At 39.6% G+C, this 20,420-nt stretch overlaps 1 protein-coding gene across 1 annotated transcript in view; it reads left to right on the top strand.

The window, feature by feature from the left end:
• RAB10 (RAB10, member RAS oncogene family) overlaps positions 1–20,420 on the top strand; it is an 85,740-nt gene that overhangs the window by 41,282 nt on the left and 24,038 nt on the right. The window contains exon 2 of the mRNA XM_080813574.1: positions 13,820–13,880. Within this exon, the coding sequence (XP_080669700.1) occupies positions 13,820–13,880 (61 nt within the window). The remainder of the gene's footprint in view (positions 1–13,819; positions 13,881–20,420) is intronic.

Raw genomic sequence — 20,420 nt, 5'->3', positions numbered from 1 at the left:
CAATCCCAGGACCCTGAGATCATGACCTGAGCCGAAGGCAGAGGCTTTAACCCACTGAGCCACCCAGGTGCCCCTAAATAAATAAACTCTTAAAAAAAAATTAAAGAAAGTTTTGTAGGCTGAAGAAAGTCATTCTAGGTGGAAACTCAGATATACATAGAGAAATGAAGAGGATAAGAAAAGGTACATTTGGGAAAATATAAAAGACTTTTTTCTCAGATTTAAATTTATTTCAAAGACAATTGACAAGTAAAATACAGAAGTACAAGTAGAGGTAAAAAGTGAAAAAAATAAAGCCCAATAATGGGAAGCAAAAAGTGGGAGTTTACTGCTGTAAGGTTCTTAAATTAGTATGAGAAATGGTATAATGCTGTTTGGAGGTGAATTGTGCTAAATTAAAAATGTATATTATAAACTCTAGAGCAACCACTAAAAATATATTAGGACCATCTAATCTACTAATTATAACAAAAGCTCAGGTGACTGTATTAACATTAGAAAGTAGATTTCAGAGCAAAGGATATAGTTCCAGGAATAAAAGAACTTTTTTGTAATGATAAAGGTATCAGTTTATCATACTTATATGCCTAATGACAGGGTTCCAAAATACTTGAAGCAGAAATCAACAGAAGTGGAAGGAGAAGTAGAAATCTACAGTTGTATAGTTGTATATTCAGCATTCCTCTCTAGCGATTGATAGAATAAATAGACCTTTATTAAAGAAATAGAATCTTAATTTATGTTTTTCTGAAAGAGACTTTAAGGCCCAGATAGCTTCACTGCTGAGTTTTATCAAATGTTTAAGGAGGAAAATTCTCTTTTAGTAAATGGAGGAAGAGGGTACACTTTTCGTATCATTTATTGGACCAGCCTTATCCTCGATACTAAAACCAAAGATATCGGGACGCGTGGGTGGCTCAGTGGGTTAAGCCTCTACCTTCAACTTAGGTCATAATCTCAGGGTCCTGGGATCAAGCCCCACATCAGGCTCTCTGCTCAGCGGTGAGCCTGCTTCCCACTCTCTCTCTGCCTGCCTCTCTGCCTTCCTGTGATCTCTCTGTCAAATAAATAAATAAATAAAATCTTAAAAAAAAAAAAAAACCCACGAAGGTATCTCTAATGGACATTGACATGTCCTTCATGAACATATACGTAAGAGTCCTTATCTAAATAACTGCAGAGCAATTCTGGGAACTTAGAAAAAGAATAATACATTGTGACCAAGTAGACTTTATTTCCAGAATCCAATGTTGATTTCACATTCAAAATCGATTTTAATTAGCTGACTTAATGGGATAAAGAAGAAAAGTCATAATCATCTTAATAGGTACAGAAAAAGCATTTGACAGAATGCAACCTCATTTGCATCATGATAGCTCAGCAAACTAGGAATAGAAGGACATTTCCTCAACCTACTAAATGATGTACAGTTAACATGATACTTTAATGGTGAAGCTTTCAGTCTAAGCTTTCTCTTAAGGATCAAGTACAAAACGTTTTATTAGAGGTCCTAGCTGGTAACAGTAAGGCAAGAGAAAGAAATCAGAAGTTCAAAAGGAAGTTGATAAAAAAGTGCCATTTATAGACTACCTGATTACGATTACATTCATAGAAAACTCTAAGCACCATCTCCCTCCCCCCAGAAAAGAGCAGCCAGAATTAGGAAGTGACTGTCGTAGAATTGCAGGATACAGGTCCATATACAAAAATAGAGTAGGGAGAGGGCAGTTGGGTTATGGACACTGGGGAGGGTATGTGCTATGGTGAGCTCTGTGAAATGTGTAAGCCTGATGATTGACAGACCTGTACCCCAGGGGCAAATAATACATTGTATGTTAATAAAAATAATTTAATAAAAAGGAAAACAACAAAAATAAATTCTACATTTAGCAACAAACAATTGGAAAATGGAACTTTTAAAAGTATTAATACAGTAACATCCTAAAAATGAAATAGGAATAAATTTAACAAAATAATGTGTAAGACCTAGGCACTGATGACTACAAAATACTGTTGCAAGAACTTAAAGAGGATCCAAAACACCCGAGAACTTTATCATCTTCTTGGTTTAGAAGACATATATCAATACATTCAAACCCCCATCTATGTTTCTTGAACACACCAAGTATATTATTACTTCAGATCCTTTGCTCTTAAGTGTTTCCTCTGCCTGCACCACTCTCTTTAGATACTCACATAGCTTTGTTTGCAGACCTCCTTGAGGTCTTTGCTCAAATGTCTTTCAGTAAAGCATTCCCTGATTTTTTGGTATAAAATAGCTCTCTCCCTATTCCTGTTTATAGCATTTGTGATTACTAACATTAAAAAATTTTATTTTAGGGGTGCCTGGATAGCTCAGTGGGTTAAAGCCTCTGCCTTCAGCTCAGGTCATGATCCCAGGGTCCTGGGATTGAGCCCCACATCAGGTTCTCTGCTCAGTGGGGAGCCTGCTTCCCCCCCTCTCTCTGCCTGCCTCTCTGCCTGCTTGTAATCTCTGTCTGTCAAATAAATAAACAAAATCTTTAAAAAAAAATTTATTTTAGGGGCGCCTGGGTGGCTCAGTGGGTTAAGGCCTCTGCCTTTGGCTCGGGTCATGATCCCAGGTCCTGGATCAAGCCCCGTATCAGGCTTTCTGCTCAGTGGGGAGCCTGCTTCCCCTTCTCTCTCTGCCTGCCTCTCTGCCTACTTGTGATCTCTGTCTGTCAAATAAATAAAATACTAAAATTTTTTTTTTAATTTTATTGTGGTACTTGGCTGGTGTGGTTGGTTAAGCATCTGGCTGGCCCTTGGTTTCGGTTCAGATCGTGATCTCTCAGGGTTTTGAGATTGAGTCCCAGGTCGGACTCTGTATTCAGTGCAGAGTCTGCTTAAGATCCTCTCCCCCACCCTCCTCCCACCCCGTGCCTTGTGAGTGTGTGCATATGTGGTCTCAAATAAATGAAATAAATCTTTAAAAATTTTTTTAAAAAGGATTTTGTTTGAGAGAGAGAATGCACAACTTGGAGGGGCAGGGGCAGAGAGAGGGGGGAAAACAGACTCCTCAGTGAGTATGGAGCCCGACATGGGGCTCGATCCCAGGACCCTGGAATCATGACCTGAGCTGAAGGCAGACAGTTAACCAACTAAGCCACCTAGGTACCCCACAAATAAATCTTAAAGCAATTTTAAAAAATTTTATTGTCTGCTCTTTCAGGAGTGTGAATTTCCTGTAATTTTTTAATTTCCAGGAACTCCTATGTCATGCATTTCAAAAATTAAAATCAATGAAGTTATATAGCATACAACAAAATAAAAAATAGATAATTTAATTGGACTTCATAAAAATTAAAAGCTTTTGGGGCGCCTGGGTGGCTCAGTGGGTTAAAGCCTCTGCCTTCGGCTCGGGTCATGATCTCGGGGTCCTGGGATCGAGTCCCGCACCTGGCTCTCTGCTCAGCAGGGAGCCTGCTTCCTCCTCTCTCTCTGCCTCCTTGTGATCTCCGTCTGTCAAATAAATTAAACAAAAAAAAAAAAGCTTTTGTAACATCAGTGGAATTTAAAGTGAAAAGATAGCTTACAGAATGTAGGAAGTAGTTGCAAGTCATATATCTGATGAGGGTCTGGTACCCAAAATGTAAAAAGAATCCTACAACTCAACAACAAGAAGCTTGATTAAGAAATGGGCAGGACTTGAGTACATATTTCTTTAAAGAAGATACACAGATGGCCAACAAGCCGATGAATTGATGCTCAACATCATTAGTACTTTGGGAAATGCAAATCAAAACCACAATGAGGTACTTCTTAATACCCAAACACTATAATGACTTAAAATTTAAAAAAGAAAAAATAAACATTGGCAAGGGTGTAGAAAATTGAACCCTCACGTGTTGCTAGTGGGAATGTAAAATGGTGTGTCTGATGTGGAGAAAAGTGGTTCCTCAAGCAGTTAAACATTATGTTTAATTTGACCATAGGACCTAGCAATTCTATTCTTTGTATTCCCCAAAGAATTGAAAAAACACATGCTCACATAAATACATGTATATGTGTGTTCATAGCAGTCCTATTCACAAAAGCCAAAAGGTGGAAACATCCCAAATTTTCATCAAGAAAGAAGTGGAGGGGCGCCTGGGTGGCTCAGTGGGTTAAAGCCTCTGCCTTCGGCTCAGCTCATGATCCCAGGGTCCTGGGATCGAGCCCCACATCGGGCTCTTTGCTCAGAGCCTGCTTCCTCCTCCCTCTCTGCCTGCCTCTCTGCCTACTTGTGATCTCTGTCTGTCAAATAAATAAAATCTTAAAAAAAAAAAAAAAAAGAAAGAAGTGGATGTGGCACCTGGGTGGCTCAGTCGGTCGGGTGGCTCCCTTTGGCTCGGGTCATGAGATCAAGTCCTGTGTGGGCTCCCTGTTCAGCGGGGAGTCTGTGTCTCCCTCTGCCTTCCCCCCAACTCCTGCTTGTTCTCTCTTTCTCTCTCTCTTTTAATAAGAGCTTAAAAAAATAAGCAGATAAACAAATTGTGTATATACATATAAGGGAATTTTCATTCATAAAAGAATGAAGTACTGATAAATGCTAAGGTGTGGATAGACCTTGAAAACATGCTGAGTAAAAGAAGCTAGAGACAAAAGGTCACATGTTGTATGCATCTATTTATATAAAATATCCAGAATAGGTATATCTATAGAGACAGAATGCAAACATGTTTCCAGGGAGTCATGGGAGGGGATAATGGAAAGCACCTGCTTTGTGGGTATGGAATTTCCTTTTGAGGTGATGAAGACATTTTGGAACTAGGTAGGGGTGCTGGTAACACAACATTGAGTGTACTGAATTGTTCATTTTAAAATGGTACATCTTATGTGAACTTTCCTCAATATTAAATAGGTAAATAAAAAAATGGAGTTATGGGGGCACTTGGGTGGCTCTGTTGCTTAAGCGTCCAACTCTTGATTTTGGCCTAGGTCATGATCTCTGGATTGTGAGATTGAGCCTCGCATTGGGCACCATGCTGGATGTGGAGCCTGCTTAATTAAGATTCTCTCTCTCTCCTCCCCTCCCCCAATCCCTGCACTCCCGTGTGTTCTCTCTCTCAAAGATAATAAAAATAAAATTTAAAAATGGAGTTCTGGAACTTAATGTAAGTTAAGGGCCTGTATGGTCTGAAAAAACACATGGAATTAATTTCTGGTTCTGTCACCTGCTAGTTCTCTGACCTTGGGTAGATTAAAGTTTCCTCTTCTGGAAAGGGGAACCATCTTGCACTGTTGGTGGGAATGCAAACTGGCACAGCCACTCTGGAGGACAGTATGGAGGTTTCTAAAAACATTAAAAAGAGAACTACACTACAGTCCAGCAATTTGCATTACTAGGTATTTACCCAAAGGATACAAAAATACAGATTTGAAGGGGTACCTGCATCCCAGTGTTTATGACAGCATTATTAACAATAGCCAAACTATGGAGAGAGCGAAATGTCCATCAATTGATGAATGGGTAAAGAAGATGTGGTGTGTGTGTATAAGTACACACACACAGTGGGATGTTACTCATCCATCAAGAAGAATGAAATCTTGCCATTTGCAATGACGTGGATAGAGCTAGAGTGTATTATGCTAAGTGAAGTAGTCAGAGAAGGAAAAACACAATATGATCTCACTCATGTGAAATTTAAGAAAGAACACAGATGAACGTATGGGAAGGGAAAAGCAAAAGAGGGAAACAAACCATAAGAGACTCTTAATGATAGAGAACAAACTGAAGGTTGTTGGAGGGAGGGAGGTAGGGGATCGGCCAGGTCGGTGGTGGGTATTAAAGAGGGCAATTGTGATGATCACTGGGTGTTGTATGTAAGTGATGAATCATGGAATTCTACTCCTGAAACCAATATTGCACTGTATGTTAACTAAAATTTAAATTAAAAAAAAATTCCTCTTCTGTAGATAGGCATATTAGTACTTTTGCAGAGGATATTTTTGAATATTAAATGAGATAGTATATGTGAAGTGCTTAGAACACTTAAGAGTTACCCAGTAAATATTAGTGTTACTGCCTTTTTTTTTTCTCCTGCTATTGGTTTTTATTTTATTTTTCATTTGTAGAATGGAAATGAAAGTATGGGTTAGGATTGTTCTGAGGATTTAGTACATTAATTCACTCAAAGGTCTTAGAACAGTGCCAAGCACATAGTACATTCTCAAAGTGTTTAGTAAGCTACTACTGTTACTGGAAGAATCTTTACAGGAAACTTTTGTATTCTCCATTTTCACTTCTGCATCAAGATAAAGAAACTGATGTCTGTACTGAAAAGTGATCTTTTCAAATTTTGTGCTGTTATGACAGAGCTAGAGCTAGGATTAGAATCATGTTTCTTAAATTCTAGACAAAACTGCATTCAAAGGATTGTAGGTATAGGATTCTTATTTCCTTTCCTCATGTGGTGAAAACACATTATTTTCACTTACTAAAAATCGCAGGTGTTGGGGCACCTGGGTGGCTCAGTCATTAAGTGCCTGCCTTCTGCTCAGGTCATGATCCCAGAGTCCTGGGATTGAGCCCCACATCAGGCTCCCTGCTCAGCAGGAGGCCTGCTTCTCCCTCTCCCACTCCTGCTGCTTGTGTTCCCTCTCTCGCTGTGTCTCTCTATCAAATAAATAAATAAAATCTTTTAAAAATCACAGATATTTAAAAAAAATAAATAAAAATCACAGATATTTACCTATGAGTTGTTAAACTTTGGCTGTCTGGAGTTTATTTCTGCTTGCATAAATACTACGCGTTGGTGTGTCATCAGAAGCTTAACTGCTCTCTGTAGTGGCTAGAAGTTGCAGTTACTCCTCTTGCCACTGGATGGTGCTTTTGCAACATCATTAAGGCAGGTATTTTGGCTGATGTTTCTTATTTTCCTGAGCAGCTGAAAATTGGTAAAAGTTAGATTACAGTAAATTGAAATACTTCTGAGCTGCGTCCCAGGTATCTGTAAAAAACAGATATTTCCTTTAGAGTGTTTTTACATAAGCAAAACCTAAAAGAGAACCACTGGTTGGATCAAACGTTATGATTGCTCTAGTCTGTGGTAATTCAGGAAATGATGTGTTGCGGGAGAATCTGGTTATTTCTCCTGGCAGAATCTTAAAAGGTGATAGATTTTCCTAGCTTTTCTTGGGCAGTTGAGCTATTGATTTTGCTCTTATTCCTAAATTTTATCAAAAGCTTTTCCACTCTATCCTAAGTTTTCCCATACTTAGGTGTGTGTGTTTTGGGGATTGAACAAAATACATGCTGGAGTGACAAAGGTATTTACTTGGAAAAAGCAGATCGCTGCAAAAATTGTGTTTGAAGGTGACTATAAGAGGAAGACTGGAGGGAATGAGACTGCAGGGGTGGCTTAGAGCCATGCTAAAATATGATGATCAAATTGAAGTGTTTAAATAGTGGAGAGAACATATTTGTAAACACACCTCTTCCTTTGTTAACCCATTTTTTTTGGTAAAGATTTTATTTATAAAATAAATAAAAAATAGAGTGAGAGCATGAGAGGGGAGAAGGTCAGAGGGAGAAGCAGACTTCCCGCAGAGCTGGGAGCCCAACTTGGGAGTGGATCCCAGGAGTCCAGGATCATGACCTGAGCCCAAGGCAGTGCTTAACCAACTGCGCCACCCAGGCGCCTGTTGACCCAATTTTTATTTCTGTTAATGAAATAGACCAGAATTTTATAAGTCATATAGTATTTCAAGGCCTGTGAGGATAGCAGCAACAAGTCTTTGCCCTGTGCCTACTTGCGTGTTTCCTTTTCCAAACACGTTTTGGCCTTTTTCTCTGTTCTTCAACACCATATTCCTTTAGTCATAGCTTTTAACTTAAACCCCAAAAACTTAACTTCAAAAGTTCTCTTTTGTTGTGGGAAATGAGAATCATTCACTCGGATAACACTGGACACTCCTGGTGCCTTTCTTTTCATCTTCTCAAATAGTTATAACACGTTTTTATTAGCTGTTAAACCAAGTGGTGTACTATAATCACTTTTCCTTTCTTGGATATCTTTCTGTTTTTATTGTAATTTACAGTTCCTTTATTGATAGATTCACTTAGAGTTCAAGACACTATCCATACTTTATCCCAGACTGCAACAGAATTGCCAAATCCTCTGCATTTGTTTTTTTTTTCTTTTTCTTTTTTAAATTTTGTTTGTTTATTCATGAGAGACATAGAGATAGGCAGAGGCACAGGGAGAAGCAGGCTCTGCGTAGAGCAGGGAGCCCAACTCGGGACTCAGTCTCAAGATCCCCGGAACACGACCTGAGCTGAAGGCAGAATCTTAACTGACTGAGCCACCCAGGTGCCCCTGAATTTCTTTTTTCACACGAATTACATTAATACCATTTCTTCCCCTCCCTCTCTTAGTAGGCATACTTTTTGGAAATTACTTCTTATTTTGTTCTGCCCATTTCTGTCCACTTTCACTTCTGAACTGGTTGCTCTCAAGGCCAGTTTGAACTGCCATTTACCTCACTCTTGGCTGAATTTCTTCTTGTTTTCGGCAAAGCAGTCTCCTGGTAGTTGCCTTTAAAAAGATGCATGGGAGCAAGCTATTTTGAGATTTTTCATGTCTTGAAATGCATTTTATTTAGCTTTCATTTGATTTGAGGCTGGATATGGGTTGCAAATCACCTTTTTTAAAAAAAGATTTTATTTATTTATTTGACAGAGAGCAAGAGCAGGAATGCAAGCAGGGTGAGTTGGAAAGGGAGAAGCAGGCTTCTCGCCGAAGAGGGAGCCCGATTCGGGGCTTGATCCTAGGACTCTAGGATCATGACCTGAGCCAAACGCAGATGCTTAATGACCGAGCCACCCAGGTGCCCCCCCTCTTCTTTAAAGTAAATGCTGCACTCAGTATGGGGCTTAAACTCATGTCTGTGAGATTGAGTCTCATACTCTGTACTGGCTGAGCCAGCCAGGTGCCCCAGGTTGAAAAAGACATTTTAAAAGACATTATTTTATTGGGACACCTAGGTGGCTCAGTCAGTTAAATGTCTGCCTTCAGCTTGGGTCACGATCCCAGGGTTGTGGGATCGAGCCCTGCGTCAGTCCTGTGTCTCCCTCTCCTGCTTCCCCTGCTTGTGCTCTCTTGAGGCCTCTGTCAAATAAAACCCGTTTTTTTTTTTTTAAGATTTTATTTATTTATCCAACAGACAGATCACAAGTAGGCAGAGAAGCAGGCAGAGAGAGTGGGAGGCAGGCTCCCCACTGAGCAGAGAGCCCAATTCGGGGCTCAAACCCAGGACCCTGGGATCACTACCTGAGCTGAAGGCAGAGGCCTTAACCCACTGAGCCACCCAGGCGCCCCAAATAAATAAAATCTTAAAAACAAAAACATTATCTTACTGTATTCTAGTGTTGCTGTTGAAGAGTACAAGTTCAGAGTTGTCACTTTTGATTTTTCATATGACCTAGTTTCTGTAAGCTTTTATAATATTATCTTTATTCCTGGTGTCTTGAAATGTCATGGTGCTACAACTTGGTATAGGCCTTATTTTATTCATTATGCTAGGCATTTGGTAAATTGGTAAAAATAATATTCCTTTGGTTCTGTTAAGTTTTTTTGCACAGTTTTTTTTTTTTACAGTTTTAATTTAAATTCTGGTTAGTTAGCATACAGTGTAGTACTAGTTTCAGGTGTACAATGTAGTGCTTCAACACTTCCATACACCAGGTGCTCATCACAAGTGCACTCCTTACTCCCCAGTACCTGTTTAACCCATCCCCCCACCCAACTCCTTTCTAGTAACCATTGGGTAGTTCTCTGTAGTTGAGTTTTGTTTCTTGGTTTGCCTCTCTCTCTCCTTTTATTTTTTCCCTTTGCTCATTTGTTTTGTTTCTTAAATTCCACATATGAGTGAAAGCATATGGTATTTACTTTGTTTGACCAACTTGTTTGGCTTAACATAATAATACTCTCTAGCTCCATCCATGTGGTTGCAAGATTTCATTCTTTTTTATGGCCAAGAAATATTCCAGTGTGTGGGTGTCTTTATCTTCTTTTTTTTTTTTAAGAATATACTTATCTATAAGAGAGTGTAAGAGTAAGTGGTTGTGAAGGCCAGAGATTGAGGGAGCAATAGGGCTCAATCCTAGGACCCTGGGATCAGGACCTGAGCCAAAGGAGATGTTTAATTGACTGAGCCATCCAGGTGCTGTCTTTATCTTCTTCTTCCTTTTTTCCTCCCAAAGATTTTACTTATTTATTTGACAGAGAGAGAGAGAGACAGTGAGAGAGGGAACACAAGCAGGTGGTAGAGGGGAGAGGGAGAAGCAGGCCTGATTCAAGGCTTGATCCCAGGACTCTGGGATCATGACCTGAGCTGAAGACAGATGCTCAACAACTGACTGGGCCACTTAGGTGCCCCTATCTTCTTTATCCATTCATGAATCAGTGGGCACTTGGGCTGTTTCCACAATTTGGCTATTGTAGTTAATGATGCTGTAAACATTGGGGTGCAGTTGTCGTTTGAATTAGTGTTTTTGTATTTTTGGGGTAAATACCTAGAAGTGCAATTGCTGGATTGTAGGGCAGTTCTGTAACTTTTTGAGGAGCCTCCAAATTGTCTGGCAGAGCGGCTGCACCAGTTTACATTCCCACCCACAGTGTAAGAGGGTTCTCCCTTCTCCACATCCTGGCCAACACCTGTTGTTTCTTGTGTTACTGATTTTAGCCATTCTGACATGTGTAAAGTGATCATTTCATTGTAGTTTCAATTTGTGTTTCCCTGATGGTAGGTAATGTTGAGCATCTTTTCATGTGTCTCTTGGCCATCTCTATATCTTCTTTGGAAAAATGTCTGTTCATGTCTTCTGCCTATTTTTTAATTGGATTATTAGTTTTTTTGGGTGTTGAGTTTTAAAAGTTCTTTGTTTTATTTTTATTTGTTTTATTTAGGATACTCACCCTTTATCAGTTATGTCATTTGCAGATATCTTCTCCTTTTCTGTAGGTTGCCTTTTAGTTTTATTATTTCTCTTGCTGTGAGGATTTCTTTTACAGTTTTTAAATTATTATTTTTTAGATAACATTTTCTCTGTCCTTTCTTGAACTTGTTAGTTAGATGTCACACTTCCCGGTTTGAACTTTTTTTTTTAATAGATTTTATTTATTTATTTGACAGACAGAGATCACAAGTAGGCAGAGAGGCAGGCAGAGAGAGGAGGAAACAGGCTCCCTGCGGAGCAGAGAGCCCGATGTGGGGCTCAATCGCAGGACCCCGGGATCATGACCTGAGCGGAAGGCAGAGGCCTTAACCCACTGAGCCACTCAGGCGCCCCCCGGTTTGAACTTCTAATGTGTCATATATCACATAAATTCCATTCTTTGTCATTTTGCTATATTTTCTGAGAGATCTGAATTTTCTCTCACAGTCTTTCTGTTGAATATATTGATCCCCCCCCTTTTTTTTTAATTTCCAAGAGTTTGCTGGTTCAGGTTAATTTTCCTTCCTCCCTTTCTCTCTCTCTTTTTTCCCCCTGTCTTGTTCTGAGAAGATAAAAGGAGATGTCTTTTCTCTCTCTCTGCATTGCTCCTATTTCCTTCAGGTTCTCTTTTTCGGTTCGTTTCAGTTTTGGTATCTCATCAGAACTTTGGTTGTTCATATTTTGGTCTGAGGTTCTAAAAATATGATTGGATACTAAGTGGACAAGTGTGGAACTTGTCAAGTAGTGAGTTTCACCCTAAGAGTGAAATATCTCTGTATCTTTTCTCAGGTACCATTTCACTTTCTCTAGGAAACATCACTTATCTGTTTATTCAAATACTTTTTGAGAGTCTATTTTTTTGTCAGACATAGCTCTGGATGCTGGGAATTTAAATGAATTAAACATAAAAACTCCTACCCTTGTGGATCTTATATTTTGGCATAAGGAGACAGACAATAAATAACAGTGATCAGTAAATATATACAGTATATTTGAAGGATGTTAAAGATAAAAAGTAAAGAAGAAGGGTAGGGATTATTAACAGACAGTGGACATGGGATGTGGGACATGGGGAAATGTTGCCACTTAGGAAAGGATAGTGAGGGGAGGGAGCCATAAGAGGTATTGCAAGTTGGGAGAATAGTCGTAGGCAAAGGCCTTGAGGTGGGAATCTTGCGCAAGTATGTGTGGAACAATAAAGAGGTTGATACTCTTAGCTAGATCAAAGAAAGATACAGAGAATTATGTGGACAGGGTGGAAAATAGGTAGGTGGGCAGAATGTGTAGGGCCTTATGAGCCATTTTAAGAACTTTTGTTTTAATCTTTATGAAACATGGGATTTGCAGATAGACAATGGTTATCTCAAGTTTGGAGTTAAAGAGAGAGGTCTGGTCTTTGGTATAAAATTTGAGAGTTATCAGTGTATATGGGGAATTTAAAACCGTGAAATTAGGGAAAATCACCAAGGGAATGAGTAGAGATAGAAAAGTTCACTCCAGTTTTTAGGAAAGTTCAGAGAGATAAGGAGAAACCAGTAATGAAGATTGAAGAATAAATGGCTGAGGTAGACAGTGGGAGTTTTTGTGCAGAAAAGAATGAAGAACTGCATTAATCACTGCTAATTAGTTTGAGGATAGACAACATTGATTGAGGGAGAAACTCAAGGAGTCTAGGATGGAAGTAGGTGGCTTAAAACAGCCTAAAATGTAAATTTTCCAGTTGTACCTGGTTTCTATCTCAAAAGGTGTGGAGCTTTCAGACCGTGTTCTAATTTCACCTCTCGTCAAGGGAAGTTTTCTGGAATAGTATTGGTTGTCAGGTTTGTCATTAAGATTAATTAACAAATTGTATGCCTAATTGGAATGGTTAGTTTTGTTCAGAATTGGTCTTGAAAACTAGGTCACTGTAGGACAGTTTTCTCAGTAATTCCTAGAGAAACAAAACTATGGGCTGTAGATAAAGTCTGAGGTTTATAAATGCCAGGCACAAGACCCTTTTCTTCTTTTAATTTGGGTATGGGGAACTCAACCCAAGCTGAAGACATTTGTTGGTTAGGGAGCAGACAGAGCTGGGCAATCCACAGTACTTCCACTTCATGTCTTTGGAAGCTCTGTGTTATTAGATGAATAAACATTTAGTCTTATTATGCCTTCTGAATGAATTCACCCTTTTATCATCACGAAATGACTGTCTTGGGTGCCTGAGTGGCTCAGTTAAGTGTCTGCCTTCGGCTCGGGTCATGATTCCAGGGTCCAGAGATCAAGTTCTGCGTTGTGCTCCCTCTCCTCCTCCCCCTTTTGAGTGCCTGGGAGCGTGGGCTCTCTCTCTTTCTCACTTGTTCTCGCTCTCAAATAAATAAAATCTTTAAAAAAAAAAAAAAAAAGAAAGTAAAAGAAATAGCCCTCTTTATCCCTGGTAGTAGTCTTTTACTTTGCAAGCTAGTAAAGGCTATATATTTTTCCTACTAGGAAACATATTTTCATTCTTTTGCATTAAAATATTAGCTACTCTAGGGGCGCCTGGCTGGCTCAGTTGGTGGAGCATGTGACTCTTGATCATGGGGTCATGAGTTCAAGCTCATTGGGTGTGGAGTCTACTTTAAAAAAAAATTAGATATTTTAAAATTTACCTTTTAATTTCCTAATTGTAAAAACTCTTCCTATATAGCTGTTTCTTCTGCCATGTTGGATCTTCTATTACTCAAGTTTGAAATTGGATAATTTGCTCAGAATGTGCTTACTTAGTGATTAACAAGAGCCAAACAAACACAGATACCCAGATTAAAAGCGTGCTTTTATGTTCACTCCATTTAATTTTAGGAGAGCTAAGTTCAAAGCCATGGATACAATTTACCTTTTTTCTTTTCTGTGTTGTAGGAATAGACTTTAAGATCAAAACAGTTGAATTGCAAGGGAAGAAGATCAAGCTACAGATATGGTAAGTGATGCTGATTTACCAACTTTATATAATAGATTGCCAAGTTCCTGAAGGTTTGGCAGTGAACTCTTGTCACCTCTTTAGATTCTGTGAGACTCCTTTGTAAAGCCAGCAGTCAGGTCATCTTATTTCAGTGAAGAGAAAAAATTATGGACATGGAGCTTCTGATGGCTCGGTTGGTAGAACATGTGACTCTTGGTCTTGCGGTTGTGAGTTCGAGCCCCATGTTGGGTGGAGAGATTACTTTAAAAATAAATAAATATTAGTTCATGAGATCTGAGTGTTTTACCTTTTCTGCTTATTCTGAGAACTTGAGCAAGTTACATAACACTGAGAGGCTCTTGTATCTTCATATGTAAAATAAAGATAATACCACTTATCTCAAAAGATTGTTGTTCTAAGGATTACATGAAATAATCTGTGTAGAGCCTTTAGCACCATACTTTGCTCACACTCAGTATCAAAAAGTCGTTTCTTTAAGAGTCTTAAGCTAAAATTCTTGTTTCCTTTAATATGTTTATAACTTTTTATGGGCATTATTTTTATTAGTTTGTATAGGATTTGTCCCATAGAAGTAAAATGAAATTCTTTTAATTTGTATTCAAGTATGAATCATAGACTTTAAAATTAGAATAGCAGTATTTGATAGTAAATATTAAGTGTTTTACATATATGTATATTAACCTATTAAATACTCAGAATGACCCTGTGAGATATGTTATTCCTGTTTTTTAACAGCCTTGTTGAGGTATAACTGACACATAATAACTGTACATATTTCAGGTATACAGTTTGATGAGTTTGACTCTGAAACCATCACCACAGTCAAGATAATGAGCATATCCATCCTTGAAGTCTCTTTGTAATCTCTCCTTCCTTCTTTCCTATTCCTGGGCCCCAAGCATCCATTCTGCTTTCTGTCACTGGAGACTAGTTTCCATTTTCTAGTACTGTATATAAATACAATCATGTAGTGTCTTCTTTTGTCTTTTTTTCAGGGGAGGGGGTCTGGCTTCTTTCAGTGTAATTATTTTTGAAAATTATCACTGATTTCTATGTGTATCAGTAAGTTCATTACTTTTTATTGCTGGGTAGTATTCCATTGTTAAGATACATCACACCCCGGGGCACCTGGGTGGCTCAGTGGGTTAAGCTTCTGCCTTCTGCTTAGGTCGTGATCCCAGGGTCTTGGGATCGAGCCCCGCATCGGGCTCTCTGCTCGGCAGGGAGCCTGCTTTCCCCTCTGTCTCTGCCTCCCTCTCTGCCTACTTGTGATCTCTGTCAAATAAATAAGTAAAATCTTTAAAAAAAAAAAAAAAAGATAATCACACCTCGGTTATTCACCGTAAATCTTTGCTATAAATCTTTGTGTAGGTGTGTATTTTCCGAAATGGATGCATTTTGAAATAACTAAGGTCTTCAACATGTAGATAGATGGTAGAGCAGGGATGCATTAAATGCTCAGACTGTAGAGTTGAGAGTAACACTGTTAATTATTATACTGCTCCTTATAAATAGTACAGTTTGATCATTGATTTTGCTGCTTTTTCCAGTCCTGTCATTTCTTTATTACCAGTCAATAATTGTGCTAAATTTGAATTCATTGTTATCTTGGGTTTCACTGTAGAAGGACTTGCCATAGAATGGTTATGAGAATGAGTGGTACATGTAAAACACTAAGAGCAGTGTCTGATATGTGATTAATGTTTAATAATAAATCATAACTATTACTATTTGGCTATCTCCCATTAAGAGGCTAGAACCCTAAGAATAATAACCTTTTATTTTAGGTTATGAGCAGAGGTGGAAGTTAGCAAAGGAGATTGCAGAGGAGAGTTAGAAAATTAGGAGAGAACAGTGGGGACGCCTGTGTGGCTCAGTAGTTAGGTGTCTGCCTTCAGCTCAGATCACGGTCCCAGGGTCCTGGGGCCCCACATCACGCTCCCTGCTCTGTGAGCCTGCTCCTCCCTCTCCCTCTGCCTGCTGCTTCCCCTGCTGTGCTTTCTTTCTCTCTGTCAAATAAATAAATAAAATCTTAAAAAGAAAAAAAAGTGGAGAGAACAATGTCCTAGAATCCAAAGACAGTTTCAAAAAGTTAGGTATTCTCATTGAAAGGGAGCTGCTAATAATAATAATAATTTATATTATTAATATATTGTTATTTTAGAGAGTGCATGTGAACAGAGGGTTGGGGAGGGGCAGAGGGAGGGAGAATCTTTTTTTCTTTGTTAAGATTTTATTTATTTACTTGAGAGAGGGAGAGCGCAAGCAGGGCCTAGGAGGAGGGTCAGAGGGAGAGGGAGAAGCAGACCTCCCCACTGAGCAGGGAGCCTGACACAGGGCTTGATCTCCAGGATCCTTGGATCATGACCTGACACTTAACCCACGGAACCACCCAGGAACTCCGAGAGAGAGAATCTTAAGCAGGCTCCGTGCCCAGTGCAGAGCCCAACATGGGCTGTAATCTCACAACCCTGGGATTATGACATGAGCTGAAACCAGGAGTTGGGTGCTTAACTGACTGAGCCACCCAGGTGCCAAAGGGAGCTAAGAATTAGATGAGTAGGATATGTTTAACCAGAATGTCATTGAGGTATGATCTTTATAACATCTTTAAAATTTAATACAAATTTAAATAAAATGTAGACATTTTAAAGTATTTCCTACATTTAATGATTCCCTTTGAAACACAGTCCCCTTGATGATCTTTGATTTTTCCTTACTTTATTTTTATTTTCATTTTTTTAAAGATTTTATTTATTTATTCTACAGAGATCACAAGTAGGCAGAGAGGCAGGCAGAGAGAGAGAGAGGAGAAGCAGCAGGCTCCCCGCTGAGCAGAGAGCCTGATGCGGGCTCAATCCCAGGACCCTGGGATCATGACCTGAGCTGAAGGCAGAAGCTTTAACCCACTGAGCCACCTAGGCGCCCCATGATTTTTCCTTACATTAACTGGGAAATGACTCAGCAAATGAACTGTAACTCGTATTCTGCTTCATTATATTTAAAGCTGATCTCAAGGGAGTGGATGTCAATTATTTATTCTGAATTTCAACCAGCCCTGCCCCTGCCCTTTTTTAGCTCCATGCCTTAATCCAGCGTTGGCCCTACAAGTTAGTCTTATGTTCCAAGCCCCTCTTAGGCTCTGCCATACTGATTGGCTTTTCTCTCAACTGCATCCCCTCTGTGCACACTTTAAACCAATAATGTTCAAGCTTTTTGATGGTAAGAGACAACATTTTACATTGTGACTCTGTAACTCAGTATACATGTACATTTATATGTGAGTGTATACAACAGAAACAAAAGTGCAAAAAACTTTCTTAAGATACATTTTTCTTTATATTAGCACGTAAAACATTTGCCCTACTAAATTTGTCCTGTTCTTCCACAACCCTCCCCCTCCTCCCTTTTTAGAGAGGAATAGAGGGCCCGAGGGAGGGGGAGAGAGAAAATCTTAAGCAGGCTCCATGCCCAGTGCGTGAGCAGGACCAGGGGCTTGATCTCACAACCCTGAGATCGTGACCTGAGCCAAAATCAAGAGTCACGGACACTTAACTCACTGAGCCACCCAGGCGTCCCACAGACTTTGCCTTTTATTTCTTGTCCTGTGGCTTTAAGTATTTTTTTCTCCCTCTCATTTTAGTTTCTGTAGCTTCTTGAAGTAAACAGTAATAACTAACACTTGTTTTTGAAAAAGGGAGCCTTCCTAGAAGATACTCTATTGCAACAGTAAGTCCTCCAGTGAGGCCTTCAAGATTAATCTAGAAAAGATTTCTGCTGTACCTATAAATCTCAACTATAGCACAGAAATGGTAGAATTTCCAATTTAGAATTGTTTGATTTTTAAACATTAATATAACCTCTTTTGGGTAAAAACACTTTAGAAGGAAAATTTCATTTAGTCTAGGTTTTCATATGTAAAACTGCTTTTAATTTGAAATACCATTTTCCTATAAAGATCAGGAATGAGACGTGAAAATTAGTGATTGATAGTTTTTGTGAGGTTAGCATTGTGCCAGCTGATTTTCTTTCTTTGCTTTTCAAAGTTCGCATGCCTAAAATCCAGGTAGAAGGAAACCATGCAGCTCCAAGTTAAGACATATAAAACATGCCATGATAATTGAGAAAGGCTTTCAGCATTGAAAAACCCCGTTACTCATAATCAAAATGCTATCCTTACTCAACATTAGATGTTTTGCTTCCAATTGTTACTAAAGCAGTGATTTTTTAAAAAAAATCTGTCTCTAGTTTGAATGAATATATTCAGATTTTGGTTTCAGCATGAAAAACTCCATTCTGTGATTGGATATTGAAAAGTGTCTGCTGAAGATCTGTGTTACTTTTCTTTACTTGAATGATCTTCATTTCTTATCTTTTTTCGAAGGGTCTTGTAGGCTATTTGTTGCAGAAGGGTGGGGACAGGTCTCACCCTGGCCAGTGCTCATGTGTGTAGGCTGAAAATTAACTCGTTGGGCTGATAGAGAAGCAGCTATGGCTTTTTAAATCCCAGATCTCTAGAAGTTTCCATTACAGTATCTGTCTACATTTTCCATAGCGTTGTGGGTCCTGCCAGGAAAAAAGCCATAGTGAGTTACTTCAAGTTTGCCCTTTTTTGTGGTGTTTTGTTTTGTTTTTAAGGGAGGAGGTGAGAAATGTTTGTTACTGTTGACATCTGTATCTTGTACCAGAGCAATTTTTTTTTTTTAAGAGATGTTACTTATTTGAGAGAGCATGAGCAAGAGAGCATAAGGAGGGGTGATCAGACTCCCCACTGAGCAAGGAACCTGACGTAGGGCTGGATCCCAGGACTCTGGGATCATGACCTGAACCAAAGGTAGCTGCTTAACCACCTGTGCTACCCAGGCACCCCAACCAGCAGCAACTTTAACATCAGCACAGTCAACCAGAAATCAGTAATGTCACATTGTGGAGGAATTAACCATTTACCTAGTAAGGTGTGAAATTCTTGGGAAGTCATCTTTGATTCTTCCCGTTCCCTTGATCCCAACGTCCTCTTTGCTAATCCCTGTTGACTGAATCTTACCTGTCTAGAATCCATATATAATTTGCTGTCTCCTTTGTTGCCCACCCCCCAGTCCAAGCCACCAGTACTGCTTCTTTGAGCCACTGCAGTAGGTAGGCTCTTAATATCCTAACAGGTCCTTATTTCCCCTTTTGCCTTCTTCCTTTTTGCCTTTTCCCACATAATAGCCAGAGTAATTTTTTTTTCAAATACAAATCAAGTATAGATCGTGGTGGGGCGCCTGGGTGGCTCAGTGGGTTAAGCCTCTGCCTTTGGCTCAGGTCATGATCCCAGGGTCCTGGGATCGAGCCCCGCGTCGGGCTCTCTGCTCAGCAGGGAGCCTGCTCCCCTTCTCTCTCTGCCTGCTGCTCTGCCTACTTGTGATCTCTCTCTCTCTGTCAAATAAATAAATAAAATCTTAAAAAAAAAAAAGTATAGATCGTGGTTGTCATTCCTTCCCCATTTATAACCATTTGAATTTCTTTGCATTTTAAATTAAAGTCCAAATTCCAAATCCCTTACCCCAGTTAACAGAGTGGCCTCAACCTCATCTTGTGGGCTTTTGTGCAGCTGATCTTCTTTCAATTCCATGAACATGGTATGTTCTTTTCCAATTTGGGACCTCTGTACATGCTCTGTAGACCTCCCTCAAACACCCTTTTTACCCACCCACCCTCACCCCCAGCTGTGGCTAGCCTGAACATTCTGAAGTACCACTTCATTCCAGAAACTTCCTATTTCACCAGAAATAAAATTTGAAAATGTCAGGTTGTGGCTTCTGACCTCTCTCGCCAGTTTTGCTCCAATGGTTGTGGCCATTTTCTCTCCCTTGAGCATGCCAAGAATGTTCCCATCTCAGGGCCTTTGTACTTCAGCTGTTACTCTGCTTGGGATGCTTTTCTTTCTTTCTTTCTTTCTTTTCTTTTTTTTTTTTTTTTTTAAGATTTTATTTATTTGTCGGAGAGAGTGAGCACAGGCAGGCAGAGAGGCAGGCAGAGGCAGAGGGAGAAGCAGGCTCCCCGCTGAGCAAGGAGCCCGATATGGGACTCGATCCCAGGACTCTGGGATCATGACCTGAGCCGAAGGCAGCTGCCCAACCAACTGAGCCACCCAGGCGTCCCTGGGATGCTTTTCATCAGATCTTTGTCCTGCTGCCTTCTCATTCAGATCTTAATTCTGCATTATCATCTGAGGGAGGCCTTGCACGATTTCAAGTTAAAGCAGCCGAGTCCTTCAGGCACTGTCACATTTATCCTGGTTGATCTTTATCATAGTATTTTTTAGTATCTAAAGTTACCATATTTTGGGGATGCCTGGGTGACTCGCTTGAGTGTCCAACTCTTGATTTCTGCTCAGGTCGTGATCTCAGGGTTGTGGGATTGAGCTCCACATCAGGCTCCCTGCTTAGGGGGGTCTGCTTCTCTCCCACTGCCCCTCCCCCTGCTCACACACATGCTCTTTCTCTCTATCTCTTTTAAATAAATGCACTTAAAAAAAATAAAGTTAACCTTTTT

This window comes from Martes martes (assembly GCF_963455335.1).
Source record: "Martes martes genome assembly, chromosome: 9".
In the NCBI taxonomy this organism is placed as follows: Eukaryota; Metazoa; Chordata; class Mammalia; order Carnivora; family Mustelidae; genus Martes; species Martes martes.
This window is presented reverse-complemented; position numbering and strand designations above follow the sequence as displayed.